The 26385-nt window shown below is 43.4% G+C and overlaps 2 protein-coding genes across 4 annotated transcripts in view; both read right to left on the reverse strand.

Annotated features, from left to right (window-relative positions):
- The window catches only part of LOC148650050 (intercellular adhesion molecule 5-like), a 57509-nt gene that overhangs the window by 17326 nt on the left and 13798 nt on the right, over positions 1-26385 (reverse strand). For 2 of the 3 annotated variants that reach the window (XM_088603412.1, XM_088603411.1), the window contains exon 12: positions 25013-26316. In XM_088603412.1, the coding sequence (XP_088459538.1) occupies positions 26069-26316 (248 nt within the window). In that variant the 3' untranslated portion in view covers positions 25013-26068. Of the gene's footprint in view, positions 1-1162; positions 1433-5253; positions 5530-6035; positions 6273-6652; positions 6887-7667; positions 8022-8843; positions 9102-25012; positions 26317-26385 lie in introns of those variants that run through there. The other variant, XM_088603409.1, reaches the window with a different exon arrangement.
- LOC148650051 (intercellular adhesion molecule 5-like) lies at positions 12776-23341 on the reverse strand. The gene is made up of 9 exons (XM_088603420.1): positions 22773-23341; positions 21217-21486; positions 19144-19476; positions 18420-18656; positions 17768-18004; positions 16213-16449; positions 15321-15557; positions 14607-14876; positions 12776-14016 (listed from the first exon to the last, which is right to left on the reverse strand). The coding sequence occupies exons 1-8, from the start codon at positions 22864-22866 to the stop codon at positions 14812-14814; spliced, it is 1710 nt and encodes a 569-aa protein (XP_088459546.1). The 5' UTR covers positions 22867-23341; the 3' UTR covers positions 12776-14016; positions 14607-14811.

Consider the following 26385-nt stretch of genomic DNA (forward strand, 5'->3'; position numbering starts at 1 on the left):
GCTCTGTTGCAAGGGAAAGTGCCTGGTGTGGATGGTTGTTGAGGGCGGTCAAGGGAGCTGTGAACAAGGAGGTTACGCAGATTAGGTGGTCGGCGATATGAGATGATAGGGCGATCAGAAAAGAGGGCCCCAATGGAGGGATCAACCTGTAGGATGGAAAAGTTCTAGTTAATGGTCCTGGGGATAGGAAGTGTGTTAGGGTGGTAAGGAAGCACCAAGGGAATGCGGTTGTTACGGCGGGAGTTCCTGATCGGGTTGATGGTCCGGGGGGTGTTTTTGGCTCGGGCAAGGGCCCTGTCAATCACACTGCTGGGATATCCTCTGTTGATAAAAAATGAGTACATTTCGAGGGCTTGGTTCTCAAAGTCGATGTCGTCGCTGCATAGTCGTCGTAACCTAAGGAACTGTGAAAAAGGAAGAGAGTTTTTAGTGTGGTTGGGGTGAAATGAGCTGTAGAGGAGGTAGCTGTGTGAATCCGTGGGTTTGTAATAAACTGAAGTGGACAGTCGGGGGTAGTTGTACCTGTCTGAACTATTATCACCCTACTCCCCACCTCGCAACCTCCGCTCTTCAAATTCTGCCCTCCTTACTGTCCCCCAAGCCCGTCTACATTGTATGGGTGACAGGGCCTTCTCCTGTTATGCCCCCAAGCTCTGGAACTCGGAGAGTCACCTTCTCTAAACTCCTTCAAAGCCAGACTCAAAACCCTCTTCTTCAGAAAAGCCTTTACTTAACTGGTTCCATTCTTCACCCCTCTGCTCTTCTTAGTACCACCATCCACGGACTCCTCTTTTGTAATTGTTGTATTGTTGTATTGTTGTAATTGTATATTGTAATTGTGTCTTACCTTGTGTATTCTCCTTATTTATTGTTGTTGTCATCCTGTAAAGCGCTTTGAGAAGCCACCTTTAAAGGCGCTATATAAAATAATGTTTATTATTATTATATTATTATTATTAATCAGGTCCCCAGCAAACATCCAGTGATCACTCAGTGACCATTTTAACTGCTTCAGTCAGGAAATCATTTTACACATCTAACTTAAACTTCATCTTTAAAAATACATGCATGCTTTGGATAGCATGGAACTATCCCAGCCCTGTCATTCTTCAAGACGACAAGCAACAGTTTCAATTCACAACAATTATAAAAGGCTACTCACTGTACAGACTGATGTTGAGATTCTTCCTGCACTGCTTGCGCTCAGTAAGGAAGTTCCCGTAGCACTTAGGCTCTGCAGTCCAATCAGTCAGACTGCTGACATTCCAGGTGACAGACTGGACATCTGCTTTCATGCCTGTAGACCCAACTGTAGCCTCCCAGCCCATTCCTCTGGCTGTCTGTGTTGTAGTGCAGTTCGCTGTCACTGGGTCCCCATATCTCACCACAACTCTCTGAGGGCTGATCTCAAGCGGACAGTCTGGAACAGCTCCTGCAAAACAAAAAGACCTTTAGTTTTAACCACAATGAGCCATTGGCAGCTCAGTAAGAGAGTTGGTACTGCTGACTTAGCAGGACCAGCATGTGGCGCTCTTCCCTCAGGCCCAGAATCTCCAAAGCATTGCCCCAGTATGGTGACCAGGGACACTGCAGTGGGAGGTGCCATTCTTTGGATGAATACATTTATTTTTTTAAAGTTCCTCCTCATTCTCTCGTCTCCTCCTGGTCTGCTCAGTACAGAGGCAGGATGAAGGTTGCTACACCTCCGTTTTGAATGGAGTGGTTCCTACACTACTCTACACAGTGTGGGATACCTCGAAATGTGCAATATAAGTGCAACTAGTAATTACCAATTGTGAAATAGAAGGCTATAGGGTCAGATCAAAAATAGTTTACTTTGCAGGCTGCTTAAATTTAACCAATGAAACCCAAAAATCTGTATTTATTTTTTTTAGTTTAATTTTACATGGTCCGACTGACTCATGGCAGAATAGAGGTGAACCAGGAGTCACAAAGAAGGCTGGGCTGTATTGCCTCGCAGACAAGAAATTACAGCCACAAAGCGAAGGTATCCAACCCAGAAATAACAAACGATATCGCACATTTAAGACACAATCACCACGTCTGGCCCAGTATACACCTGAAGGCTCACAGCTCAAAGTTAAAAGTGGACCGAATAAATTTCATAACACAATCCGTTCACAGCTGCTCTGTGTCTGTACGTGGACAGGGGACACTGACATACCTTTCACAACACATTAAAGGAAAGACAGCTCTTTTTAAGGACCTAAAGTGAAAGCGAAAAAATGTGCTACACAAACTCAGCCTGGAGCTTCACTTACCACAGCCACTAGAGAAGAGGACGAAAAGGCCCAGGAAGGCGACAGTCATTCTGGAATTGTTTTCTCTTTGTTTTAATCTAATGATCTAATCTAATGAGTTCAAGAAAGGAAAAACAGCTTTGGCTTCAGGGAGGAATACATTCGAGTGTAGAATGTGGGCCTTGAATATGTAGCTTCCGTTTTAAAACAAGCACCAACGAAAGAACAGAGAATTGTGGGAGTGGAAAACGTTGTGTGAAAGGAAGTTACACTGTGGGTTTTTTTAGTTTATTTTGTGGCGCTTGAAAATGAAAATGAAGGCTCTACGGCCTTTTGAGAAACGTGGCTGCAATGTTCTTCATCAATCACACCCTAGCTAGCATCTGCTTTGGTTTTACAGTTACTTTAAGATAATGGGGGGGTGAAACTTGCTCTGAAGAGATGATCTGCATTCAAGTGCTGTCAAAACTGAAATCATTTTCTCTTTGAATTTTCAAGGACAAGATTCCTTACAGTCAACGTTGTATTTTTTCTCCTCTCATGCCACCTAAAATTAACTAAATACATTTTTTGTCACTGAACAAATTAGGTAGAGGTCACATACTTTATTTAAGAAAACAATAACATTTCAGTTAGACGATCTCTCTTTTTTTTTTGTTTTTTTTGTAAGTTGAAGTTGAAGATTGACATTCAGGAACGCTTGAATTCTAATTTTCTCCAGTAAACCGGAAACCACACTGTGTCACTCTGCCCTCTGACGGTAGAGTTGCTGGGCAGCGGGGGGGGGAGGCCAGAGAAATGACAGAAAGCAGTCTGTTAATCTGCATTACAGGGCCCCTTATAGAAACATGGGTTCAGTAGCCCCTCTGTTGTCAATTAAACAATTAAACAGTTGACCTAACCATTTTCTTAGTTACACATACTGTATAGAGAGGTTACTGTATATTTAAGATCTTTTGCAGTAGATTTCCCACACCACTCATTTTATTAATGTAACACTTCCCTGTAAAACACTTGGAGCCTGGTTAGAAGCATTATTATTTCATTAATTAGACCAGCTATGTAACAGAGCACTGTTGCTACAAATCCCAGATGACGCTGGGCATTCAGGAATGAAGTCTGATACCCCTGTGATTAAATTATATGTGAATCTTCTACTAATTGTTTAGGCTGCCTACACAGCGCCCAGCCCAGCTGTATTTACCCCACTCAGAGTAACTGTATCATCGTTTTTTCACCATGCTCAAACAGATGCACTGGAGCATGTAGCACTGCTCCTGCTCTTATACATATTTATTGTGGTATTACTGTGGTAAAAGCAGAGCACAATGCAGTAAAATGCGCTGGCCTCATGAGAAAACACAGCCAAATGCAGTAAATCTCAGTAAAATCACAATAAAAGCACAGAAAAGTGCCGTAAAGCTCGTGAGATGTCACATTGTTTCTCCATCTTTCGAATCGAGCTGAAATATACTCATTTCTAAGCGAGAGGAACTTTTTAATGAAATTTCAAACGCATGAAATCGATTTTGAATATGGAAGAGATTAAATTGTAACAGGATGAAAGATGTTTCTGGATGCCAGTGGAGGGTGGGTCTTCTGCCAGTCACACTACATTAGGTCATCCCCCCAGTGAAGCCACCCCACCGGCCCCAGCCACAAGCAGGTCTGTCCGATTCTTGCTTCCTGTAACGTGCATCTTTATTGAGAAGCCAGCGACTTCCCTTTCCCCAGATCTCTGTTCCCTCTCCGTAACCAGCCAAGGAAGAGTCCCAGAGATAAATAACAAAGGGAGCCTAGCCATCCGCCAGCTCACTAATCCTAGCTCTGTTTCACCTCTTCCATTGTCCCTGGTTCTTCTTCTTCTTCTTCCTTTGTCATCCTCCTCATGCGGCAGCCTGGGCTCAGGAGGATGGGCTGGGCTAAGGGTGCCGCATGCGCGGGAAAGTGCACTGCTGCACTCTGGGAAATGCAGGACTGGTTCTCTGGCAGTGGAGCAGTTCTGCAGGGAAAGGCCAGTCCCGGTGATGGAAGGAAATAGGAAATTCCAGCCTAGTTTTCAGCAATAGACCTCAGCCAGCTCACTGGAGATTCAATCCATGACGAAGCCGCCATCCCAGAGGCCCTCTGGGTGAGGCTGCCTTTGGATGGAGAGAAATCCCACAAAGGGCTTGGTTTCTGATGATCCGTTTTGTACCTTTCTTTTCCCCCCTTTGGGTTCTGAGCCTTCTCTGGCTCAACTACATCTCTTACACAGTAAGCAAATAGTAAAAAATATTATTGCGACTAGAACGAGGAGCAACACCGCTGTCACTGTCCCAGTAAGTATCGGATCGAAGGAGCTGCGATCTGCCAAAAGAACAATAAATCAGGCAAAAATGCTATTAAAATAAAATGTGCACGTGATGCTGTTTGTTTTGTGGGGGTAATCCTGAACTTATATGTGCTGCATGTGTGAGGAGTGTGACACATCTCAGAGCCGTGGTTTCCCCTATGCCAATGGGCCAGGCCTCCTGTGCTGGGAGAACTGGCACTTGGCCAGGCTCAAGGGGGTGCCATCACATTCTGGGGTGTAACAGGTTCAAGAGCAAAATGAGTCCTGATAAAGATGCTGCTAGTGCTGAAAATTCTGTGGTTCCAGAAATTAACAGTCTAAAATAAATGTTGCTAATAGCGTACGTGCCTGCAGTCAGTGACATTATACTTTAATGTTGCAGCCTTTCAGACTGTGGTGAAACGTCCAATAGAGGAACAACTAGAGGTTGATTCCATGCTGAAAACTAAAAAGAAAGATGAAAATAATGTATCGGTTGCAGTGTCTCTTGAGCTGTGCGAATTAACCTCTACTTGTTCCTTTCCAGCCAACACACTGGCACAACTCCCCACTCTCACTGAGGACCCATCACTCACTTTAAAGCCCCTGAATTAAAACATGGCCTTTCAGGTCTGCCACTGACATGCAAACTTTCTGGCATTTATCATTTGCCATTACCTTCCTCGTCCTCCCGCACGGTCAGTGTGAAGGTCCTGGCCGCGTCTCCGAGGTAGTTCCTGGCCGTGCAGGTGTACTGGCCACTGTTTTCAGGTGTGGCTGCAGTGATGTTGACCACAGACCATCCTCCTGTGCTGCTGTCCTGTACGTTAGGAGCTTCCAGGTACCTCCAGTGGTATTGAGGAAGTGGGCTCCCCTCAGCGCTGCAGTTCAAGACCACTGATCCTCCAGCCGCAAGGGAAAGACTTTCAGTAGACTGGACAAACTGAGGCTTGTCTGCAGAAAAACAAGAATGATATATTCAGTATTAAGTGTATTTTAATTACATTGCATGAAATCAAAAGCATTTTCAGCATTTTCAATTACATTTTCAGAAACAGTTTTATTATGTTTGCTTGTAGATATATTGTATTTTATCATGTATTCTTGAAAGCCAGCCTCAATACAGGCTTCAGCCAATACAGTAACAATAATACTGAATGTTAAATAAGAGATATACGAGTGTAGCCCCATGTTGGTCTACTCAAAGACTTAAGAGCAAAGTGTGATTTCAGTTCCCACACCCCATTCCCCTCCTCAGCAATAACTGCACGGAACAGGAAATCACAAGCTGCATTACTCATAAGAGTATTTTTGCCTTACCGTAAATACCTTACACCCAATTTCAAGAAAAGTTTTTCAATTACCTCATTTACCTCTTAAAACAACCTTATTTTAGCTTATACATACTTAACAACAGTAATATGTACGTCCTGACTTTTAGATATTCTGGGAAAACTTACATCTCATTTCTACCGTCACAGTGTGGCTCGCAGTCCCCTGTGTGTTAGTAGCTTCATAGGTGAACTGTCCTCCATCAGTCCTGGTCAGCTTGACAGAGGGGTCAATCTGCTGTCCATCCTTGACCCATCTGGTCTCAGGGAGAGGGCTGCCCTCAGCTGTACAGGTCACACTGCTCTCTAGACTGTGATGCTCCTCCACATCAACACTGAGAGGACACCCTGTGATCTCAGGGCCATCTGTGGGTTGAGAACACAGCTTTTTGAGACATTTCAAATCAGTGAAGCGACTCTCTCCCTGTCCTTAATTCTGCACTTCTCTGGACTGTCGCCTGCCTCCAGCTGTCTGATTGACTGATTCATCTGTAAGAAATTTCTGCCTCCTTCTCAGGGCTCAGGGAACCAGCCCATAAAGGCCATCAGCTCCAGCTGAGTCAACAACATCTCTTTCGTTCCATCTCGTCTCCACTCAAGCCTTTAAATTAGGACAGTATCTCAATTTCTGTTTTCTTCCTTTAATTTACGAAAGCATGAATACAAAAAAGTATGGTTTCTTTGTGTCTAGGCAGGGAACATTTACAGTCGGCCACATTTGATTTAGAATTTAAGAAGCAACGTACAGATCACAGTAACGTCCACATCCTGTGTCACTTTTCCGTATCTATTTTCAGCTTCAAATGTGAAGAGTCCAGTATCTCTCCTGGACAGGGGCTCATCGGGCTCAAGCTCTTGCCCATCTATCAACCACTGGGTGTCAGGGGGAGGGTTTCCCACAGCTGTACAGGGGACACTGCTCTCGAGACTCTGACCCTCTTTCACAGTGGCGCTGGGAGGACAAGTGATCACAGGACCATCTGTGGATTGAGGATATAGGACACAGTTGTTACGATACAAGGAGGAAAATCCAGTGTTCCAACAGAAATCAATTTGACGCTGGAGTGCCAGTCAATCTGTACAGACCATTAATTAATTAATAAACACATTGCAAACTGCACAACAGTCTCACCCCCCGCCTGAAATGTTAAGGCGGGGGGTGAGATCATGACAGATACAGAGATAATAAGAGTCTGAACAGAAAATCTCCAAAACTCTATCGCTAGACTGCAGCAGTGTAATGGGCAGATTTTGTTGCTTGGGTTATATCGAAAAGATCCTTAACTTTACAGTTTCGCCATTGCTGGGTTTAAAGAAAAGCGTGAAAGAGGTGTTGTCACACTTGCTACCCATCCTGGGTGTTAGATGAAATCTGGACTTCTGTAGAAGTGAAACCACACATATGATCATTGTTACTTCAGGACACTAGTCACTTACAAACTTGGAAGTATTATGTGTATCCAATAGACATGTCAAAATCATTTTTAGGGGCTATTTCGCAAGGAACTTCAAAATCGCTGTCCAGTTAATGTGACTGAATACAAGTGAATCATTCAGAGATGTAATTAACAGATATTACCAGCAGACGTTAGTACCGACTAGCAACTTGCACAACCGCCTTGACACCAGGAGGCCAGAGTAATATAAAAACTGCAGTTTTACTCCTGCTATCAATTGAACTCCCACCCTTGCTACGCAGCTATGCAGAGACTGAGATAAAGCACAGGAAACAGCATGTACAGTAGGACTGTATAAACCTACACAGTCCAATAGACCTCAAGGCTTTCAGAGTGATGCGGAGAGGATCAGACTGCTTTGCAGGAGGGGGCTGTGGTCCTTCTGGGCCCAGGTTGAGCTCTGCCTCACAGGTGAGCTGCTGTCCATTGTCAGCTCTGTCAGGGGTGAACAGGAGGGTCGCAGACACATTCACAGGTGTTCTAGTAGTGTTGTGAGAAAAGGTCTGACTGTGAATCAGTGTCTTTCCTCTGTACCAGTTCACAGTGAGGTACTGAACAGGAGCGATGTTCTGGACCTCACACTGCAGCTGGTACTGTCTCCCCTCCACCATCTGGACCACTGGACTCCCAGAGTTGATGGACACACTGTCTGGGTACTCTGCAAAGATAGTAACACTGCATCAATGTTTTTAAAGAAAATGATGCGGAAAATGATGCACATTTAGTTTCCAACTTTTGCACTCAATTTTAAAGGCCACTCTTAACAGATCCTACACATCAGATCGCTGCAGACGACACGCACGGATGTCAAGAGTGCATATAGACTGCACTGCCGCAGGGCCAGCTAAGGTTATCAGAGGACATCTATGCCCAACTAACTGAGCATTCACTGAAAGTTTTACTGTAATTTTGCGATACTAAAACTGTGTATTAGCAAAATATTCCAGACTGAAATAAGACCTATACAGGGGTAGGTAATATGACCAGAGTGTCCGCGCTTTTATTTCACTGTGAGTGTGTTTTGTGCCTCCAGCTGTATTTGCTGTATCTGTATCTCTTCCGTGTGGCTACACGACAACAAAAGAAACGTGCGACGCCGGGCTGGGCCACACGGGGGCACCAAACCCTGTCTGGAGCTTTACTCTGGTAATGCATTTTTGCAATACATCCAGTATGAAAGGTTCTCGCAAAACAGTAAGGCGAACCGAGTTAATATTTAACGTTAACTTCTGATTCAAAGACATGGCCAGCAAACAACCAGAACGCTGTTCCTTCTCAATCGTTCATTTACGGCTTTAACTGCTTAAATCAGAACCCTAGCGTGATAGCTGGAATGGTCATCTGAAGAGAAAACAAACTTAATGCGACATTTATGGTGCGTTTTTAATAAGATGGTGGTTTAACACTTTGTGTTTGTGAGCAAAGGAAATGAAAGTGACTCACTGTGCAGTCAGTACATGAATTAGAAAACTCTACTCACTGTAAAGCCTGATGTTGAGATTCTTCCTGCACTGCCTGGGCTCAGTATTGAAGTTTCCGAAGCACTTAGCCTCTGCAGTCCAATGAGTCAGACTGCTGACATTCCAGATGACAGACTGGACATCCTTTCTCATGCCTGTACACCCAACTGGAGCCTCCCAGCCCATTCCTCTGGGTGTCTGTGTTGCAGTGCAGTTCACTGTCACTGGGTCCCCATATCTCACCACAGCTCTCTGAGGGCTGATCTCAAGCGGACACTCTAGGACAGCTCCTGCAGTAGAAACTACATTCTTTTAGAGACCAGTTCCCCCATAAAAGATAAACCAGACTGTTTTGAAGAGCCTCATGATCTCACAGCACAAAGCACACCAGGACAAGCTGGTTGAAAATGCATGAGAATGTTATTGTCTTCATGCTTTTTTTTATTTTGCAGTGTTCTGCTTAGTGTGCTGTTAGCTTTGTCATTTAACATTCCTAATTAGTTCCAAGTAAATAAAAAGAAAACACTTCTGCAATGGTCTTTAGCAAGACGAGGAATTAGAGTGTGGGGAAGCATCTCAGTGCTGCACAGGCTCCCTGGCACCTGCAGAGCCTTGTGTGACACTATTTCCCTCCTGCCCCTCCAATCCACATGGCCTCCATCAGACCGGGAAAAACTGCTCAGAATCTCAAAGGTGTCAAGACCTGTTAGTCCTGTTACCCTAAAGTCCTTTTCAGCAATGCATTCATCAACATCAGGAGGACAACAACCTCTGTAAATGTATAATCAAATATTGCTCACACAAATGATCTCTGCATTTAGAAGACATTTTTCTTCATGTGGAACCTTCTAATGTTTGGATACGATACCCAAGTAAAACAAGCTCCTCCTGTAATACTGCTTTGCCACTAATTACTTAATTGTGTAAATTTAGTGAAAACATGTTGCAGGGTCTCACCTGGGACTTAAACCCACAGCTGTCCAGTTACAAGCCCTGAGCCTTACCCACTACCCCTCTACAAAGTTTTGCCACTTTGGTTCCTAGTGGAAAAGACAACATGGATTCTGTAAATACCATGTACTTACTTGAACTACACAGCCAATAACAAAGCACTGGCAGCCTAGTAAGAACCATCCATTCATCACCAGAAAGCTGCTTATTCCAGGTAAAGGTCACAGAGCCTACCTTGGAAACAGCGCAAGACATGACAGCACCCTGGAGGGGACAACACTTACTCACAGGGTGCACACAGACACACAGGGACAGTAGAGACACCAACGACACTTCAGACCAGTTCTGGTCTTCGGGAGCTTGCAGCATTTCGAGAAATCCCACACGCACACAGGACAACAGACAGATTCCTCATGGGTGGGGCCAGAATCGAACCAAGGACCGAGACATGCAATGCCAATAGCATTGGTATCCCCAGTTTTGAAGGTTGCATCTCCTCGCTGTTTTGTGTCCTTGCAGGAGCTGCTGGTACTTTCTTTCACGGTGAACCTAAACATGTACTTACCACAGCCAGAGAGAGACAGCATGACGATACCCCAAATCCAGCAAGCATGACCCCTCATTTCTGTCGTTATTTCCGCGGTTTTTCTGTCTTCATTAGTTGAAAAAATAATTATTTGCCGAACAAAGTCGATTGCTTTCAGGAGAAGCGTACGATTTGTATTTAAGTAATTTTAATTCTCAAGTAATTTCAATAGTTCCAGTTTGCACCTCGAACCTGGGTGAGCCTCTAAGCCTGCTGTCAGTTTCTAAAGGAATGTACATCGAAGAGACTTTATTTTATCTCACAGATAAAACCGGAAATAAGTCATAAAGGCAAGTGCTATTTTAGGAGCCAGCATCCAACGCATGAACAAACAGTGTGGTATCAGCACAAAAACACAAGTTTCCAGTAGGAAATGACCCCTGAGGGATTTGAGAAATTATCAGAAAGAGGTTCCTTCACTCTTTGAAAACCAAACCCTCACACAATGATTTCTACTGCTTCTTGCTCCTGGGCAAAATCTATTTCTCCTTTTCTATTTCCGAATAAAGATGCCCAAAACATATTGCAGTGTGTGTGCTGGGGAGGTGTGCTAGTTCACACCCATGGATTTCTGTAATAACTGTAAAAAGTGGGAAGTGAAATTAAGCGTGAAATCTTTCCAAACAGTGTAGGAACGGAAATCCTAAACTTTCATTTCTCTTTAATGATGGATACTTATAGAAATACAGTGCGAATATGGTTGTCTTTATGGTTGTTTTTATCAAAACTGAGTCTACAACGTGCTTCTTGCCTCGTTTGTGTCTTGCCTCTTTACTACAAAGTAGGCTGAAATTATAATTTTTTAAATTATTTAATGTTAACTTGTATGGTTCTGTCTCAGAGTGCTGTAACTTTAGGCATGGGATGTAAAAACATGATTTCTTAGCCAAGACTACATTTCATTGCTCTTTTCTTTCTCAAGATTGTATTTGGACTTTGACTTTAAAATACTTCAGGCTCACGGTTACAAACACGGTTAAAATGAATCTGGAAAATCTGATTAAGCGCTGAAAAGACCAATCCGTAAATTCCAGCTACTGTGAATTGTAATGTTATTTCCTGGAACGCTGTGTGCTACGCAGGCCTGCAAATTTCAGAACAGGGGGGTTACCACATGGAAGACAAGCTTCAAAACCTCAAGCTTCGCCAAGTCCAATCTACACAAACCTGCACCACAGAATCATGGACTCTTTATCATTCTTTACCCACCACCACCTGGATTTCAGGCCTTGACTCAATCACCTACCTGTTCAAGAAAGCGGGAGGTGCCCCCTTGCTCCTCCAACGAGCCAAACAGCTGAGCCATTCGCTATTTGACGTGCAGGGACCTGCAGAGCACCTGCAAGGGTAGTTGGCATGACGGGCGCAGCTCTGTTCGGGCCCTCCGCTATGCCACCTGACCGGGTTTCCTTCCACTGCAAGAGCTCCAGCCAGTCAGGGTACCTAATAATATTATTAATAATAATAATAATAATAATAATAATAATAATAATAGCTAACACTTATATAGCGCTTTTCTGGACACTCCACTCAAAGCGCTTTACAGGTAATGGGGTCTCCCCTCCACCACCCACCAACGTGCAGCCCCACCTTGATGATGCGAAGGCAGCCATAGTGCACCAGAACGCTCACCACACATCAGCTATCAGTGGGGAGGAGAGCAGAGTAAAGAAGCCAGTTTGTAGATGGGGATTATTAGGAGGCCATGACTGGTAAGGGCCAATGTGAAATTTGGCCAGGATGCCGGGGTTACACCCCTACTCTTTTGGAGAAATGCCCTGGGATTTTTAATGACCACATAGAGTCAGGACCTCAGTTTTATATCTCATCCAAAGGATGGCACCTGTTTTTACAATATAGTGTCTCTGTCACTATACTGGGACATTAGGGCCCATATGTACCGCAGGGTGAGCACCCCCTGCTGGCCCCACTAACACCTCTTCCAGCACCAACCTTAGTTTGTCCCAGGAGGTCTCCCATCCAGGTACTGACCAGGCTCACATCTGCTGAGCTTCAGTGGGTTGCAGAGTGATATGGCTGCTGGCCATATCTAGCCATATCTAGTCATATGCTGGCCACATCTAACATCATTGTCTGTAACAGGTTCAGGATGTTTGGGCCCTGTTACATCAGCACTGACTAGAGCGGTGCGTCTCTCGCTGACAACCTGTCGGCACCACTGCGGGCTGGAAAGCCGAGAGTTCCCCAGCCGATTAATCTCAGCTGAACCCCACTAGGGGGCGCCACCACGGGAGAAGTGCCAATCACGGTGAGTGAGGAAACCCAGACTCCATCTTACAAAACCCGAGCGAGGGTCTTTCAAAGATGAGCAGGTTCAAAGATCAATTAAATAAAAAAACAGAAGGAAAAAAATAACATTTAATCACATTTTACAAGGATCAATTCTTGTCCATGAAAAGCAAAAGTAAAATTTATTTTCTATCAAATAAATTCTCTTTGAAAACAGAGTGCATTAGCTTTAAAAACAAACAAAAACAGAAAACTTTGCTACCAAATAGTTACAAATAATCAGCATAAGAGGAAACATTTTATATACTGTAGACCCATGTAATGGCAGAAATAATCACATCCTACAGCACATCAGGTCATTCCACCCCACCCTTGCTCTGCTCCACAGACAGAGAGCAAGATCTCTCTTTCTTTCAGGAGAAACAAACTCTTTTCCAGACCATTTCAGAGGTATAAACACAAAGAGCCTAACGCTGATCTTTGCCAACCTTTCCAAAAGCAGGACAATTCACCTTTCCTTTGCCCTGGACCTTCGAGAAAGAATACTCCTATTGCCAGCCGATCAGGATGGTGAGCTGTTTAGGATCATAGTTTCATTAAAACGCCAAGAGGCGCCCGAGTGCGAAACCACCTGTTCTGCCCCACTGGAATTTCTCTCATAGTTGAAAACCAACCCTGCAGAGACACACTAATCCAGACAATTAAAGAGAAACTCCAGTAATGACAATGCCGAATTTCTAGAAGAGAAAATGGTCACTGTGTCCCAGTGCAGCGCATTGCCACCAGGTCTGACCGAGAATCTACTATCGCAATTAGCTGGAGATTCGGAGCCTGCAGGACTCTGTTGACTGTAGTCTGACACATTATCGCCAGATTACTGTGTAGCTGCCTCTTCTATTTCCAGTTTGCTCTACAGCTTTATCCAGTTGGTTTTTACACACTGTGGCGGATGACTTAAGAAAAAGAAAAAAAACCCAATAGAATTAAATTAGAAACAAAAAGAAAAAAAATCATTCAGTAGCTCTTCCACCTCAGCATTTAGCAAACCCTCTCTTGGAAGTGAGCAGCCAGGCCTGTCTGAGAACCTGATCAAGGAATTAAGCAGTGACGTTTAGTCTGGCGGGGTCCTGGGCTGATCACACATGGTTCCGAATGTCCTAGCGAGAGGTGCTGCCATTAGCTTGTTGATTTGCTTGACTTAAGTCCTGAAAGGGGTATATTCTCTTCTGCATTTCCATTCTGGGCCATGGGTCCATGCGGTCTGCTTCCGCAGGCATGGTGATCAATAACAGAGTATCTGCCCCTTCTGTGTTGGTGAACGTGAAAGATGAAGAAAAGGAACAGCAGTAGCAGAGTCAGGATTTTGATTGCTGTTACTATAGAAATAATGAAGATAAAAGTGTGATCTGTCAAAAGAGAAAAAAACACTATTAGACTGCAAACTGAAGACCATTCAAACTCAATAACTCAATTCCAGGAATTAAAAACTGCAAGAAACGCTTCATAGGTGTTTAAATTACACGAGTTAACAAGGAGTCTGTAACTTGAACAGTAATGATGCACATCAAACTTTGGATTAAAATTTATGGAACCGGTTTGGAGTCTCCCCTACGATACGTCACAAAGTTCTACTTCTTTCCCTCAATTCGTGAAGAATTTAAGAAATGTTATGAAATACTGTTACCAATACAGGAAATTTCTTCCTTCTTCTGCTAATTTAAACAGAAATTAAATACCGTTGTTATCATGAAGGAATGATTTGTTTCTAAAACTAAAAAAAACTAAAAAATTAGTGAAAAGCTTTTTGCTTTCAATTTCTCTCTCTTCCGCGTTTCGAGTATTGTAGTCCCAGTAAGGTACAGTATGGTAAAACACAGAAAACAAAGCAGGGATCTGGCAAACAATGATGCAGAAAATGATAAAATGAAGCCAATGAATCACACAGGTACAAACACACTGTTACTGTGTTTTTATAAGGAGATGTTGAACACCTTACCCTGCTCCTCCACTATCACGGTGAATATCTTGACCGCCTGCCCAAGAGAATTTGTAGCGATGCACTTGTACTGACCACCATCTCCAACTGAGGCGGCAGCGATGGTGATCTCAGACTTGCTGTCTGTGGTCATGATCTTTATGTCAGGACCTCTGGAATAATTCCAGTGGTATTGAGGGGATGGGCTGCCTTCAGCTGTGCATGTTTAAATGACTGTTTTTCCGCTGAGAAAGTGATGGGTTTTATTCAATAAATCAAAAGTTGGTTTGTCTGGGGGGGAAAAAAAAGTATGATCATGTCAAATCTGTATTTCATCCCCTGCCACATAAAAGACTTATATTGAGTTTATCACACTGGGCATGTCTTTATTGCTTATCTTTACAGATTCTTTGCATGCTATTTTTTCAATCTTAAAAAAGTGTAATAGCACTCAATGGGCTTCAGTGTACTGTTCAACATTGATATTCATCCCCCCTACTATCTTTCCTCACAATGAAAAACAATTAACTTCTTTCCTGCATTAAACAACTGACTTCTTTCCTGCATGGGTAAAAGCACTCAGTGCATTTCTCATAACTATGATGCCCCTTGCAGAAGCTCTTCAAGAATATCAGCTAAGAATGGTGCAGCTAATGTAGACAACAGGTCTTGCAATCACATCAGCGTCTGTAACACGTCTACCCTGAGGAATTAGATTTTAAAGGAAATTCTTACATTGTACTGTAACATTCACAGTGTGTCTGACAGTCCCCTGTGTGTTAGTAGCTTCATAGGTGAACTGTCCTCCATCAGTCCTGGTCAGCTTGACAGAGGGGTCAATCTGCTGTCCGTCCTTGACCCATCTGGTCTCAGGGGGAGGGCTGCCCTCAGCTGTACAGGTCACACTGCTCTCTAGACTGTGATGCTCCTCCACATCAACACTGAGAGGACACCCTGTGATCTCAGGGCCATCTGTGGGTTGAGAACACAGCTTTGTGAGACATTTCAAATCAGTGAAGCGACTCTCTGCCTGTCCTTAATTCTGCACTTCTCTGGACTGTCGCCTGCCTTCAGCTGTCTGATTGACTGATTCATCTGTAAGAAATTGCCGCCTCCTTCTCAGGGCTCAGGGAACCAGCCCATAAAGGCCATCAGCTCCAGATGTACCTGGCCGAGTAGGCAACGTCTCTTCCATTATTTTTCTCACTTAATGGCATCACACATTGCATCATAATATGAAGCACCAGCATTTTATCTTTCTTCAATGAGTTCTAAGAAACAGTTCTATCATATTAGTTTGTAGATGCATTGTATTTTAACATCATGTATTTTGGAAGCCAGTCTCGATACAGGCTTCAGTCAAATAAATAAATCATTAACAACAACAACAACAACAATAATAATAATAGATACACAAGTGTTGCCCTATGTTAAGGGCATGGTGGTTTACTCAAAGACTTACTGGAAGTGCCAGCCATGTCAGTTACCACAAGCCACTGCCCTCCTCAGCAATAAGAGCATGGAACAGGAAATCACAGGGTGTGCTGTTGAGTAATAACTATATAACTCTACTGTAGATAACTCACATCCCCACTTCAAAAACAGCCTTGCTGTAGCTCTTACTTACATACGACCGTAATCAATATATTCTTGCTCACGGTTCCCTGTGTGTTAGTAGCTTCATAGGTGAACTGTCCTCCATCAGTCCTGGTCAGCTTGACAGAAGGGTCAATCTGCTGTCCATCCTTGACCCATCTGGTCTCAGGGAGAGGGCTGCCCTCAGCTGTACAGGTCACACTGCTCTCTAGACTGTGATGCTCCTCCACATCAATGCTGGAGCGACACCCTGTGATCTCAGGGCCATCTGTGGGTGGAGGATACAATGTTGAACGGGGTATCTTTTGGATCATTTGGGATTTTTATTTTCAACACAAATGGCACCGATTCCCAAAAGCTCAAAGTCTGCAACTTCACACCACGGGATCTTGCTTTCTACCCTTCCAATGAATGACTCTAACCACAGACGGCTAATTAAATGAACGCCCCCGTAGATCTAACCTATCCTGTAGGTTCAATATGATGATTATGTCTTATGCATTTACAGAGCTGCACGTGGGACTGGAGGCAAGTAAACATGGTGACAGATACAGATGATCAAAGGAGGGGTGCTAATTGTTAACACAGACAAATATAATTCACTGTTAAACGGTTAAATCAGCCTTATTCAAATACAAAAATGAAACAGTGAGCAGTGCTTTTATGACTGAGGTCATTAAGCCCGTCTCCATAAGGATGACTAATGGGACAAAGCAGGCCTCAAGCCAGGACAGATCAATGGATGGCTGGATGGAAAGAAGGTAGCATCACCATTGTTGGCGGTAATGTAGAAGACTGGACTCTGTGAGAGTATTCATACTTCAGCAGATCTGAAACCAGATTCTGTGCCGGTATTCTGAATACTGGAAGAGAACCTGTACTCTTCATGAAAAGGGTTTGCTGCCATGTTTATTTCAGGAAATTCTGCTTTCCAATATTGTGGAAGCCTCAGGCTAAAAGACATCTCTCCTTGGTTAGTGATGCGTTGGCCAGAATGGGGAAATGGCTTCCCATTGGTTTTTTAAGCGTCTTTATTAGAGAGAAGTTTAAGTCCTGGGCAGGATCCTTTTACTTAATAGGACATGTTCCTTTTCTACCTTTCAAGGCGTTCCTAATTCATAAAGCAGCTCAAAGCAGGGTTCTGTAACTCACAGACGTCTAAATGATTTTAAATAGCAGTTGTGAAATGTGTGTTGTACTATATATAATTTATTGTATTATTTATTGTTTGTCCTGTTTGCGTTCTCCATCAGCTCATGACTTTATCAAGATGTGCCAGAGAATAAAAGACACATAAGCTGAGTAATGCACTGAATTCCCTGACTTTGTTTTATTCTTTTTTATCATATAAATTCGACATTCATTTATTTTACCACCATTCTCCTTTTCCTGCATTCTTTAAATTTCCTTGATACTTCTATTTTTTCCCTTACTTTGTTAATATCTTGTTATTTCTGCTGCTCTCCTGACAAAAGTTGAATTTGGATAGGAGGAGTGTCTTACTTTCTATAATTTGCAGTTGTAATATTTGTTTCAATGCGGAAAAAACATAGCAAAAAGTAAACGCATTTTAAGCTGAATCTTACATTGAATTGAGATGTTCACAGTGTGATTTACAGTTCCCTGTGTGTTAGTAGCTTCATAGGTGAACTGTCCTCCATCAGTCCTGGTCAGCTTGACAGAGGGGTCAATCTGCTGTCCATCCTTGACCCATCTGGTCTCAGGGAGAGGGCTGCCCTCAGCTGTACAGGTCACACTGCTCTCTAGACTGTGATGCTCCTCCACATCAACACTGAGAGGACACCCTGTGATCTCAGGGCCATCTGTGGGTTGATTAAATGGATTAGAAAAGACCCAGTGGAATATTTGATATTCTTAGAAACCTGTTCTTAGATAAGACAGTAGAAATATATCATTGGTTGAGCAAAATTAAGGATGCTTTCAGCTGTCTGATTGACTGATTCATCTGTAAGAAATTGCCGCCTCCTTCTCAGGGCTCAGGGAACCAGCCCATAAAAGCCATCAGCTCCAACTAAGCTATCTGTGGGTTAAGGACATAAGGCTTAGCCTGGACATAATAACAGATATTCTTCTGAGAAACAGATCATTGTTCTTAGAGGAAACATGTGCTCCTGGTTAACACAAGAGGTAATATATTTGGTTCAGAAGCTGTGAAGCCTGCAGTGTCTCTGGATCAGTGCTTCAGTAAGAGCTTTTAGATATTCTGTGAAAACTTACATCTCACTTCTACCGTCACAGTGTGATTCACAGTCCCCTGTGTGTTAATAGCTTCATAGGTGAACTGTCCTCCATCAGTCCTGGTCAGCTTGACAGAGGGGTCAATCTGCTGTCCATCCTTGACCCATCTGGTCTCAGGGGGAGGGCTGCCCTCAGTTGTACAGGTCACACTGCTCTCTAGACTGTGATGCTCCTTCACATCAACACTGAGAGGACACCCTGTGATCTTAGCTTCATCTGTGAATAAAAGTATAAAATTCAGTTCTATCAAATTATCCTTAATTGCAACGAAGTAAAATCTGAATTTGGAATACTAATGCAAGCTATCAAATTACAGAGTATACTGTCCTATTGATGCAGCCTACTCAGTACATTCCTACAGAGAAAAGATATGACAAAACAGTAAGTAGCAGCAGTATTGTGTCGTCTGGTCCTGGTCACTGTACGAAGTCTAAAGCTGTCTGTCGAACTGGCGTAGTTTTATTAGTTGTAAATTCTGCTGTGTTCTGGCTGTAGCTGATGAACAAGAAAAATTAATATCTGTTTAATTGGAATACATGACAGTCAGTCGCTTAGAGCTTAAGTGAACACATTTCACCACTTAGTGGGATATCAGTGATGCAGAAGAATGCTTTTGATAAAGTGCCCAATAGCAGAACACCAATACAACAGAGACACCAAACAGAATAACTGAATTGCAAATGATAAGTTTACATAAACTCACACAGCACGGTGATGCTGAGAGGATTAGACTGATTTGCAGGGGGGGGCTGTGGTCCTTCTGGTCCCAGGTTGAGCTCTGCCTCACAGGTGAGCTGCTGTCCATTGTCAGCTCTGTCAGGGGTGAACAGGAGGGTCGCAGACACATTCCCAGGTGTTCTAGTAGTGTTGTGAGAAAAGGTCTGATTGTGAATCAGTGTCTGTCCTCTGTACCAGTTCACAGTGAGGTCCTGAATAGGAGTGATGTTCTTGATCTCACACTGCAGCTGGTACTGTATCCCCTCCACCATCTGATCCACTGGGCTGTCAGAGCTGAGAGAGACACTGTCTGGGTACTCTGAAGGGAAACACACGAAACACAACAGTAGTGTTACAATTGAAATTAAAAAGCAGCCAAAGAAAACCAGGTGTTTGTGATTCAGTGTAGCACTAATAATGAAAAAGAAGCTACATACTGTACTTCATCAGATACGCATACACAGAGAGAGGGGCATGGCCTCTGTGGGAGTGAGTGGCACTGTGCTCATGGCCACAGCTGGCGTGTGGGATTTCAGAGCGTGCTGCCCGTTCCCTTCGCCCTGTCTTCACACACATCTGCACTCTCTTGCCCCAGACTGAAGGAGACAGAAACTGCAGATGGGAAATATCTGAAGGTTATCAACATATGTGCAGCCATCATGACTGCCGGGCAAAACTTGGTTTGTCCACGTGAGGACAAACTCATCACTGCAGTGGGGACGACATTGTGCAATGATTTCATTCGATCATCTGCTGACGGAAAATCACTAGAAATGAGCGTGCTTTCCCTCCTTGGGAAAAACAGATCTGTTTAACACTGTGATGTTAGTGCAGGCATAGTTTCTGACATTCACTTAATTTCAAGTAATTTCATATAATATCCGCATGGAAGGAGGAGTAAGTTTAGCTTTTCTGCTTGTTTTCCATTTGCAAAGTACTATATTTGACCAACATCTGTATCAACTAAACAAGTACCATCTTTTGCCCTTTTCAGATTATTTTAATTTCACAAAACTTCCAATGTTGCATTGAGAACACCAACATCATGGACAAAAGTGTCGTCTAAGAGAAAGACAACAATATGAGATATTGCAGTTACTAGCTGCTGTAGGGATCTATTGTGCCACTGAAGACAGAAATATGGTAGATTCTGCCTCAACTACATCTCCCAGAAGCCCGTGGTGAAGATTATACTCATAGACTAGTGACCAATCAAGAGCAGGAATCAGAGGTATCATTAAATAAAGGTTTTAAAGAAAGGGGAGGTTTTACCTTAGCAGGATGCAGCAAAGAAGACTTTTTTAAACTGTTTTGTTCGTCTAAAGTTCAAATCTGTCTTGTGTATTTAGTAAGGAAATAGAGATGTCAGGATGAGCTTGACAAGAGCTAAGCCTGTCATTCTACATTGTAAATAAAATGCTCGCTGCTTTGAAGAGCCCACAACACCCCACCAACCCATGCAGTGTCACAGAGACCCACGTCAGAGAAGGAATCAGGAATAAGTGACCAAACCAGGCAGGAGACTGACAAGAACTGAACCCTGCATCTTGGTGATGGGAGAACCAGCTGAGCTCCGCACAGCCCAGCAGAGATAACAATTACAGACAATTACAGATATACATACAGTATATAACCTCCCATGCAAGACCAGTACCAGTACTGGAAGTGAGAACATGAGAAAGGTTATAAAAGAGAGGACCCATGTAGCTCATCTAGCCCGTTTGATGCTGAGTAGTTAATTGCTAACTCCTAACCCTTGTGGATAAAGAGACAATGCTTTGAGTAAAAATTCAAAAACACGCATGCAAAGATTCTAAAGAAGCTAGTACAGACAAATACTGTATATGTGTTACCTTGTCACCTTTAGTAATGTGTGAGCAATGTTTATGGGCACTTAAGTCAGCAGACTTAAAAAACAGTTTACAAAACAATGTTTGCTTTTTCAAGTGAATACTCTTTCTCTAGTCATGGGAACTGCCTGACAGAGAGGGATTTAACATTAATAAGAAGCACTGACTCACTGGGTTACCTTATACATCAATTATAAAAGGCTACTCACTGTACAGAATGATGATGAGATTCTTCCTGCACTGCTTGGGCTCAGTAGTGAAGCTTCCGTAGCACTTTGGCTCTGCAGTCCAATCAGTCAGACTGCTGACACTCCAGGTGACAGACTGGACACCTGTTTTCATGCCTGTAGACCCAACTGGAGCCTCCCAGCCCATTCCTCTGGGTGTCTGTGTTGCAGTGCAGTTCACTGTCACTGGGTCCCCATACCTCACCACAGCTCTCTGAGGGCTGATCTCAAGCAGACACTCTGGGACAGCTCCTGCAGTAGAAAAAACATTATTTTAGAGACCAGTACCTCCATAAAAGATAAACCAGACTGTTTTGAAGAGCCTCATGATTTCACAGCACAAAGCACACCAGGACAAGCTGGTTGAAAATGCATGAGAATGTCATTCTCTTCATGCTTTTTTTTTATTTTGCAGTGTTCTGCTTAGTGTGCTGTTAGCTTTGTCATTTAACATTCCTAATTAGTTCCAAGTAAATAAGAAGAAAATACTTCTGCAATGGTCTTTAGCAAGACGAGGAATTAGAGTGTGGGGAAGCATCTCAGTGCTGCACAGGCTCCCTGGCACCTGCAGAGCCTTGTGTGACACTATTTCCCTCCTGCCCCTCCAATCCACATGGCCTCCATCAGACCGGGAAAAACTGCTCAGAATCTCAAAGGTGTCAAGTCCTGTTAGTCCTGTTACCCTAAAATTCTTTTCTGCAATTTTTACATCAACATCGGGAAGACAACAACCTCTGTAAATGTATAATCAAATCTTTATTGCTCACACAAATGATCTCTGCATTTAGAAGGCCTTTTTCTTTCACGTGGAACCTTCTAATACTTGGATACGAGGTAAAACAAGCTCCTCCTGTATCACTGCGTTGCCTCTAATTACTAAATTGTGTAATAAAACTTATCCATTAACATTTATAGACTTGAATAGGTGCTCACTGGAGCAAACTGGGTGAAACATGTTGCAAGAGTCTCATCTGGGACTTGAACCCACAGCCATCCAGTTACAAGTCCTGAGCCCCGCTCACTACCCTACTGCTCCTCTACAAAGTTTTACCACTTTGGTTCCTAATGGAGAAGATAACATGGCTTCTGTAAATACCATGTACTTACTTGAACTACACAGCCAATAAGAAAGCACTGGCAGCCTAGTATGAACCATCCATTCATCATCAGAAAGCTGCTTATTCCATGTAAAGGTCACAGAGCCTACCTTGGAAACAGCGCAAGACAGGACACCACCCTGGAGGGGACAACACTTACTCACAGGGTGCACACAGACACACAGGGACAGTAGAGACACCAACGACACTTCAGACCAGTTCTGGTCTTCGGGAGCTTGCAGCATTTCGAGAAATCCCACACGCACACAGGACAACAGACAGATTCCTCACGGGTGGGGCCAGAATCGAACCAAGGACCGAGACATGCAATGCCAATAGCATTGGTATCCCCAGTTTTGAAGGTTGCATCTCCTCGCTGTTTTGTGTCCTTGCAGGAGCTGCTGGTACTTTCTTTCACGGTGAACCTAAACATGTACTTACCACAGCCAGAGAGAGACAGCATGACGATACCCCAAATCCAGCAAGCATGACCCCTCATTTCTGTCGTTATGTCCGCAGTTTTTTTTGTCTTCATTAGTTGAAAAAATTATTTGCCGAACAAAGTCGATTGTTTTCAGGAGAAGCATACGATTTGTATTTAAGTAATTTTAATTCTCAAGTAATTTCAATAGTTCCAGTTTGCACCTCGAACCTGGGTGAGCCTCTAAGCCTGCTGTCAGTTTCTAAAGGAATGTACATCGAAGAGACTTTATTTTATCTCACAGAAATAAGTCATAAAGGCAAGTGCTATTTTAGGAGCCAGCATCCAACGCATGAACAGTGTGGTATCAGCACAAAAATACAAGTTTCCAGTAGGAAATGACCCCCGAGGGATTTGTAACTTCTACTTTCTAGAGAAATGATCAGAAAAGTGGTTCCTTCACTCCTTGAAAACCAAACCCTCACACAATGATTTCTACTGCTTCTTGCTCCTGGGCAAAATCTATTTATCCTCTTCTATTTCCGAATAAAGATGCCCAAAACATATTGCAAAACATATAGTGTGTGTGCTGGGGAGGTGTGCTAGTTCACACCCATGGATTTCTGTAATAACTGTAAAAAGTGGGAAGTGAAATTAAGCGTGAAATCTTTCCAGTGTAGGAACGGAAATCCTAAACTTTCATTTCTCTTTAATGATGGATACTTATATTAATACAGTTTGAATATGGTTGTCTTTATCAAAACTGAGTCTACAACGTGCTTCTTGCCTGGTTTGTGTTTTGCCTCTACTACAAAGTAGGCTGAAATGATTAATATCTCAATTATTTAATGTTAACTTGTATGGCTCTGTCTCAGAGTGCTGTAACTTTAGGCATGGGATGTAAAAACACGATTTCTTAGCCAAGACTACATTTCATTGCTCTTTTCTTTCTCAAGATTGTATTTGGACTTTGACTTTAAAATACTTCAGGCTCACGGTTCCAAACACGGTTAAAATGAGTCTGGAAAATCTGATTATGCGCTGAAAAGACCAATCCGTAAATTCCAGCTACTGCAAATTTTAGTGTTATTTCCTGGAACGCTGTGTGCTACGCAGGCCTGCAAATTTCAGAACAAGTCCTGGACTTCGCCAAGTCCAATCTACACAAACCTGCACCACAGAATCATGGACTCTTTATCATTCTTTACCCACCACCACCTGGATTTCAGGCCTTGACTCAATCACCTACCTGTTCAAGAAAGCGGGAGGTGCCCCCTTGCTCCTCCAACGAGCCAAACAGCTGAGCCATTCGCTATTTGACGTGCAGGGACCTGCAGAGCACCTGCAAGGGTAGTTGGCATGACGGGCGCAGCTCTGTTCGGGCCCTCCGCTATGCCACCTGACTGACTGGGTTTCCTTCCACTGCAAGAGCTCCAGCCAGTCAGGGTATCTAATAATAATAATTGCTTACACTTATATACTGCTTTTCTGGACACTCCACTCAAAATGCTTTACAGGTAATGGGGTCTCCCCTCCACCACCACCAATGTGCAGCATCCACCTGGATGATGCGAAGGCAGCCATAGTGCGCCACTACACTCACCACACATCAGCTATTAGTGGGAAGGAGAGCAGAATAATGAAACCAATTCATAGATGGGGATTATTAGGAGAAACGCCTTGGGATTTTTAATGACCACAGAGAGTCAGGACCTCGGTTTTACATCTCATCTGAAGGACAGCGCCTGTTTACAGTATAGTGTCCCCGTCACTATACTGGGGCATTAGGACCCACATGGACCGCAAGGTGAGCACCCCCTACTGGCCCCACTAACACCTCCTCCAGTAGCAGCCTTAGTTTGTCCCAGGAGGTCTCCTATCCAGGTACTGACCAGGCTCACATCTGCTGAGCTTCAGTGGGTTGCAGAGGGATATGGCTGCTGGCCATATCTAGCAATATCTAGTCATATGCTGGCCACATCTAGCATCATTGTCTGTAATAGGTTCAGGATGTTTGGGCCCTGTTACATCAGCACTGACTAGAGCGGTGCATCTCTCGCTGACAACCTGTCGGCACCACTGCGGGCTGGAAAGCCAAGAGTTCCCCAGCCGATTAATCTCAGCTGAACCCCACTAGGGGGCGCCACCACGGGAGAAATGCCAATCACGGTGAGTGAAAAAACCCAGACTCCATCTTACAAAACCCGAGCGAGGGTCTTTCCAGGATGAGCAGGTTCAAAGATCAATTAAATTAAAAAAATCAGAAGGAAAAAAATAACATTTAATCACATTTTACAAGGATCAGTTCTTATCTATGAAAAGCAAAAGTAAAATTTATTTTCTATCAAATAAATTCTCTTTGAAAACAGAGTGCATTAGCTTTGAACAAAAACAGAAAACGTTGCTTCCAAATAGTTACAAATAATCAGGATAAGGCCTTATATTTACAAGAGGAAACTTTTTATATAGACCCATGTAATGGCAGAAATAATCACATCCTACAGCACATCAGGTCATTCCACCCCACCCTTGCTCTGCTCCACAGACAGAGAGCAAGATCTCTCTTTCTTTCAGGAGAAACAAACTCTTTTCCAGACCATTTCAGAGGTATAAACACAAAGAGCCTAACGCTGATCTTTGCCAACCTTTCCAAAAGCAGGACAATTCACCTTTCCTTTGCCCAGGACCTTCGAGAAAGAATACTCCTAGTGCCAGCCGATCAGGATGGTGAGCTGGTTAGGATCATAGTTTGATTCAAACGCCAAGAGGCGCCCGAGTGCGAAACCACCTGTTCTGCCCCACTGGAATTTCTCTCATAGTTGAAAACCAGCCCTGCAGAGACACACTAATCCAGACAATTAAAGAGAAACTCCAGTAATAACAATGCCGAATTTCTAGAAGAGAAAATGGTCACTGTGTCCCAGTGCAGCGCATTGCCACCAGGTCTGACCGAGAATCTACTATCGCAATTAGCTGGAGATTCGGAGCCTGCAGGACTCTGTTGACTGTAGTCTGACACATTATCGCCAGATTACTGTGTAGCTGCCTCTTCTATTTCCAGTTTGCTCTACAGCTTTATCCAGTTGGTTTTCACACACTGTGGCGGATGACTTAAGAAAAAGAAAAAAAAAACCAATAGAATTAAATTAGAAACAAAAAGAAAAAAAAATCTTTCAGTAGCTCTTCCACCTCAGCATTTAGCAAACCCTCTCCTGGAAGTGAGCAGCCAGGCCTGTCTGAGAACCTGATCAAGGAATTAAGCAGTGACGTTTAGTTTGGCAGGGTCCTGGGCTGATCACACATGGTTCCGAATGTCCTAGCGAGAGGTGCTGCCATTAGCTTGTTGATTTGCTTGACTTAAGTCCTGAAGGGGTATATTCACTTCTGCATTTCCATTCTGGGCCATGGGTCCATGCAGTCTGCTTCCGCAGGCATGGTGATCAATAACAGAGTATCTGCCCCTTCTGTGTTGGTGAACGTGAAAGATGAAGAAAAGGAGCAACAGTAGCAGAGTCAGGATTATGATTGCTGTTACTATAGAAATAATGAAGATAAAAGTGTGATCTGTCAAAAGAGAAAAAAACACTATTAGACTGCAAACTGAAGACCATTCAAACTCAATAACTCAATTCC

The sequence above is a fragment of the Lepisosteus platostomus genome, chromosome 13, assembly GCF_059453375.1.
Source record: "Lepisosteus platostomus isolate fLepPlt1 chromosome 13, fLepPlt1.hap1, whole genome shotgun sequence".
Taxonomy (NCBI): domain Eukaryota; kingdom Metazoa; phylum Chordata; class Actinopteri; order Semionotiformes; family Lepisosteidae; genus Lepisosteus; species Lepisosteus platostomus.

Coding starts and splice junctions, on each gene's coding strand:
- LOC148650051 (XM_088603420.1), bottom strand. CDS start 22,866: ATGAAGACAAAAAAAACTGCGGACATAACGACAGAAATGAGGGGTCAT. Junction 18,005..18,419: donor TGTGACGGTAGAAGTGAGAT/GTAAGTTTTCAC, acceptor ATCAACCCACAG/ATGGCCCTGAGATCACAGGG. Junction 16,450..17,767: donor TGTGAACATCTCAATTCAAT/GTAAGATTCAGC, acceptor CTCCACCCACAG/ATGGCCCTGAGATCACAGGG.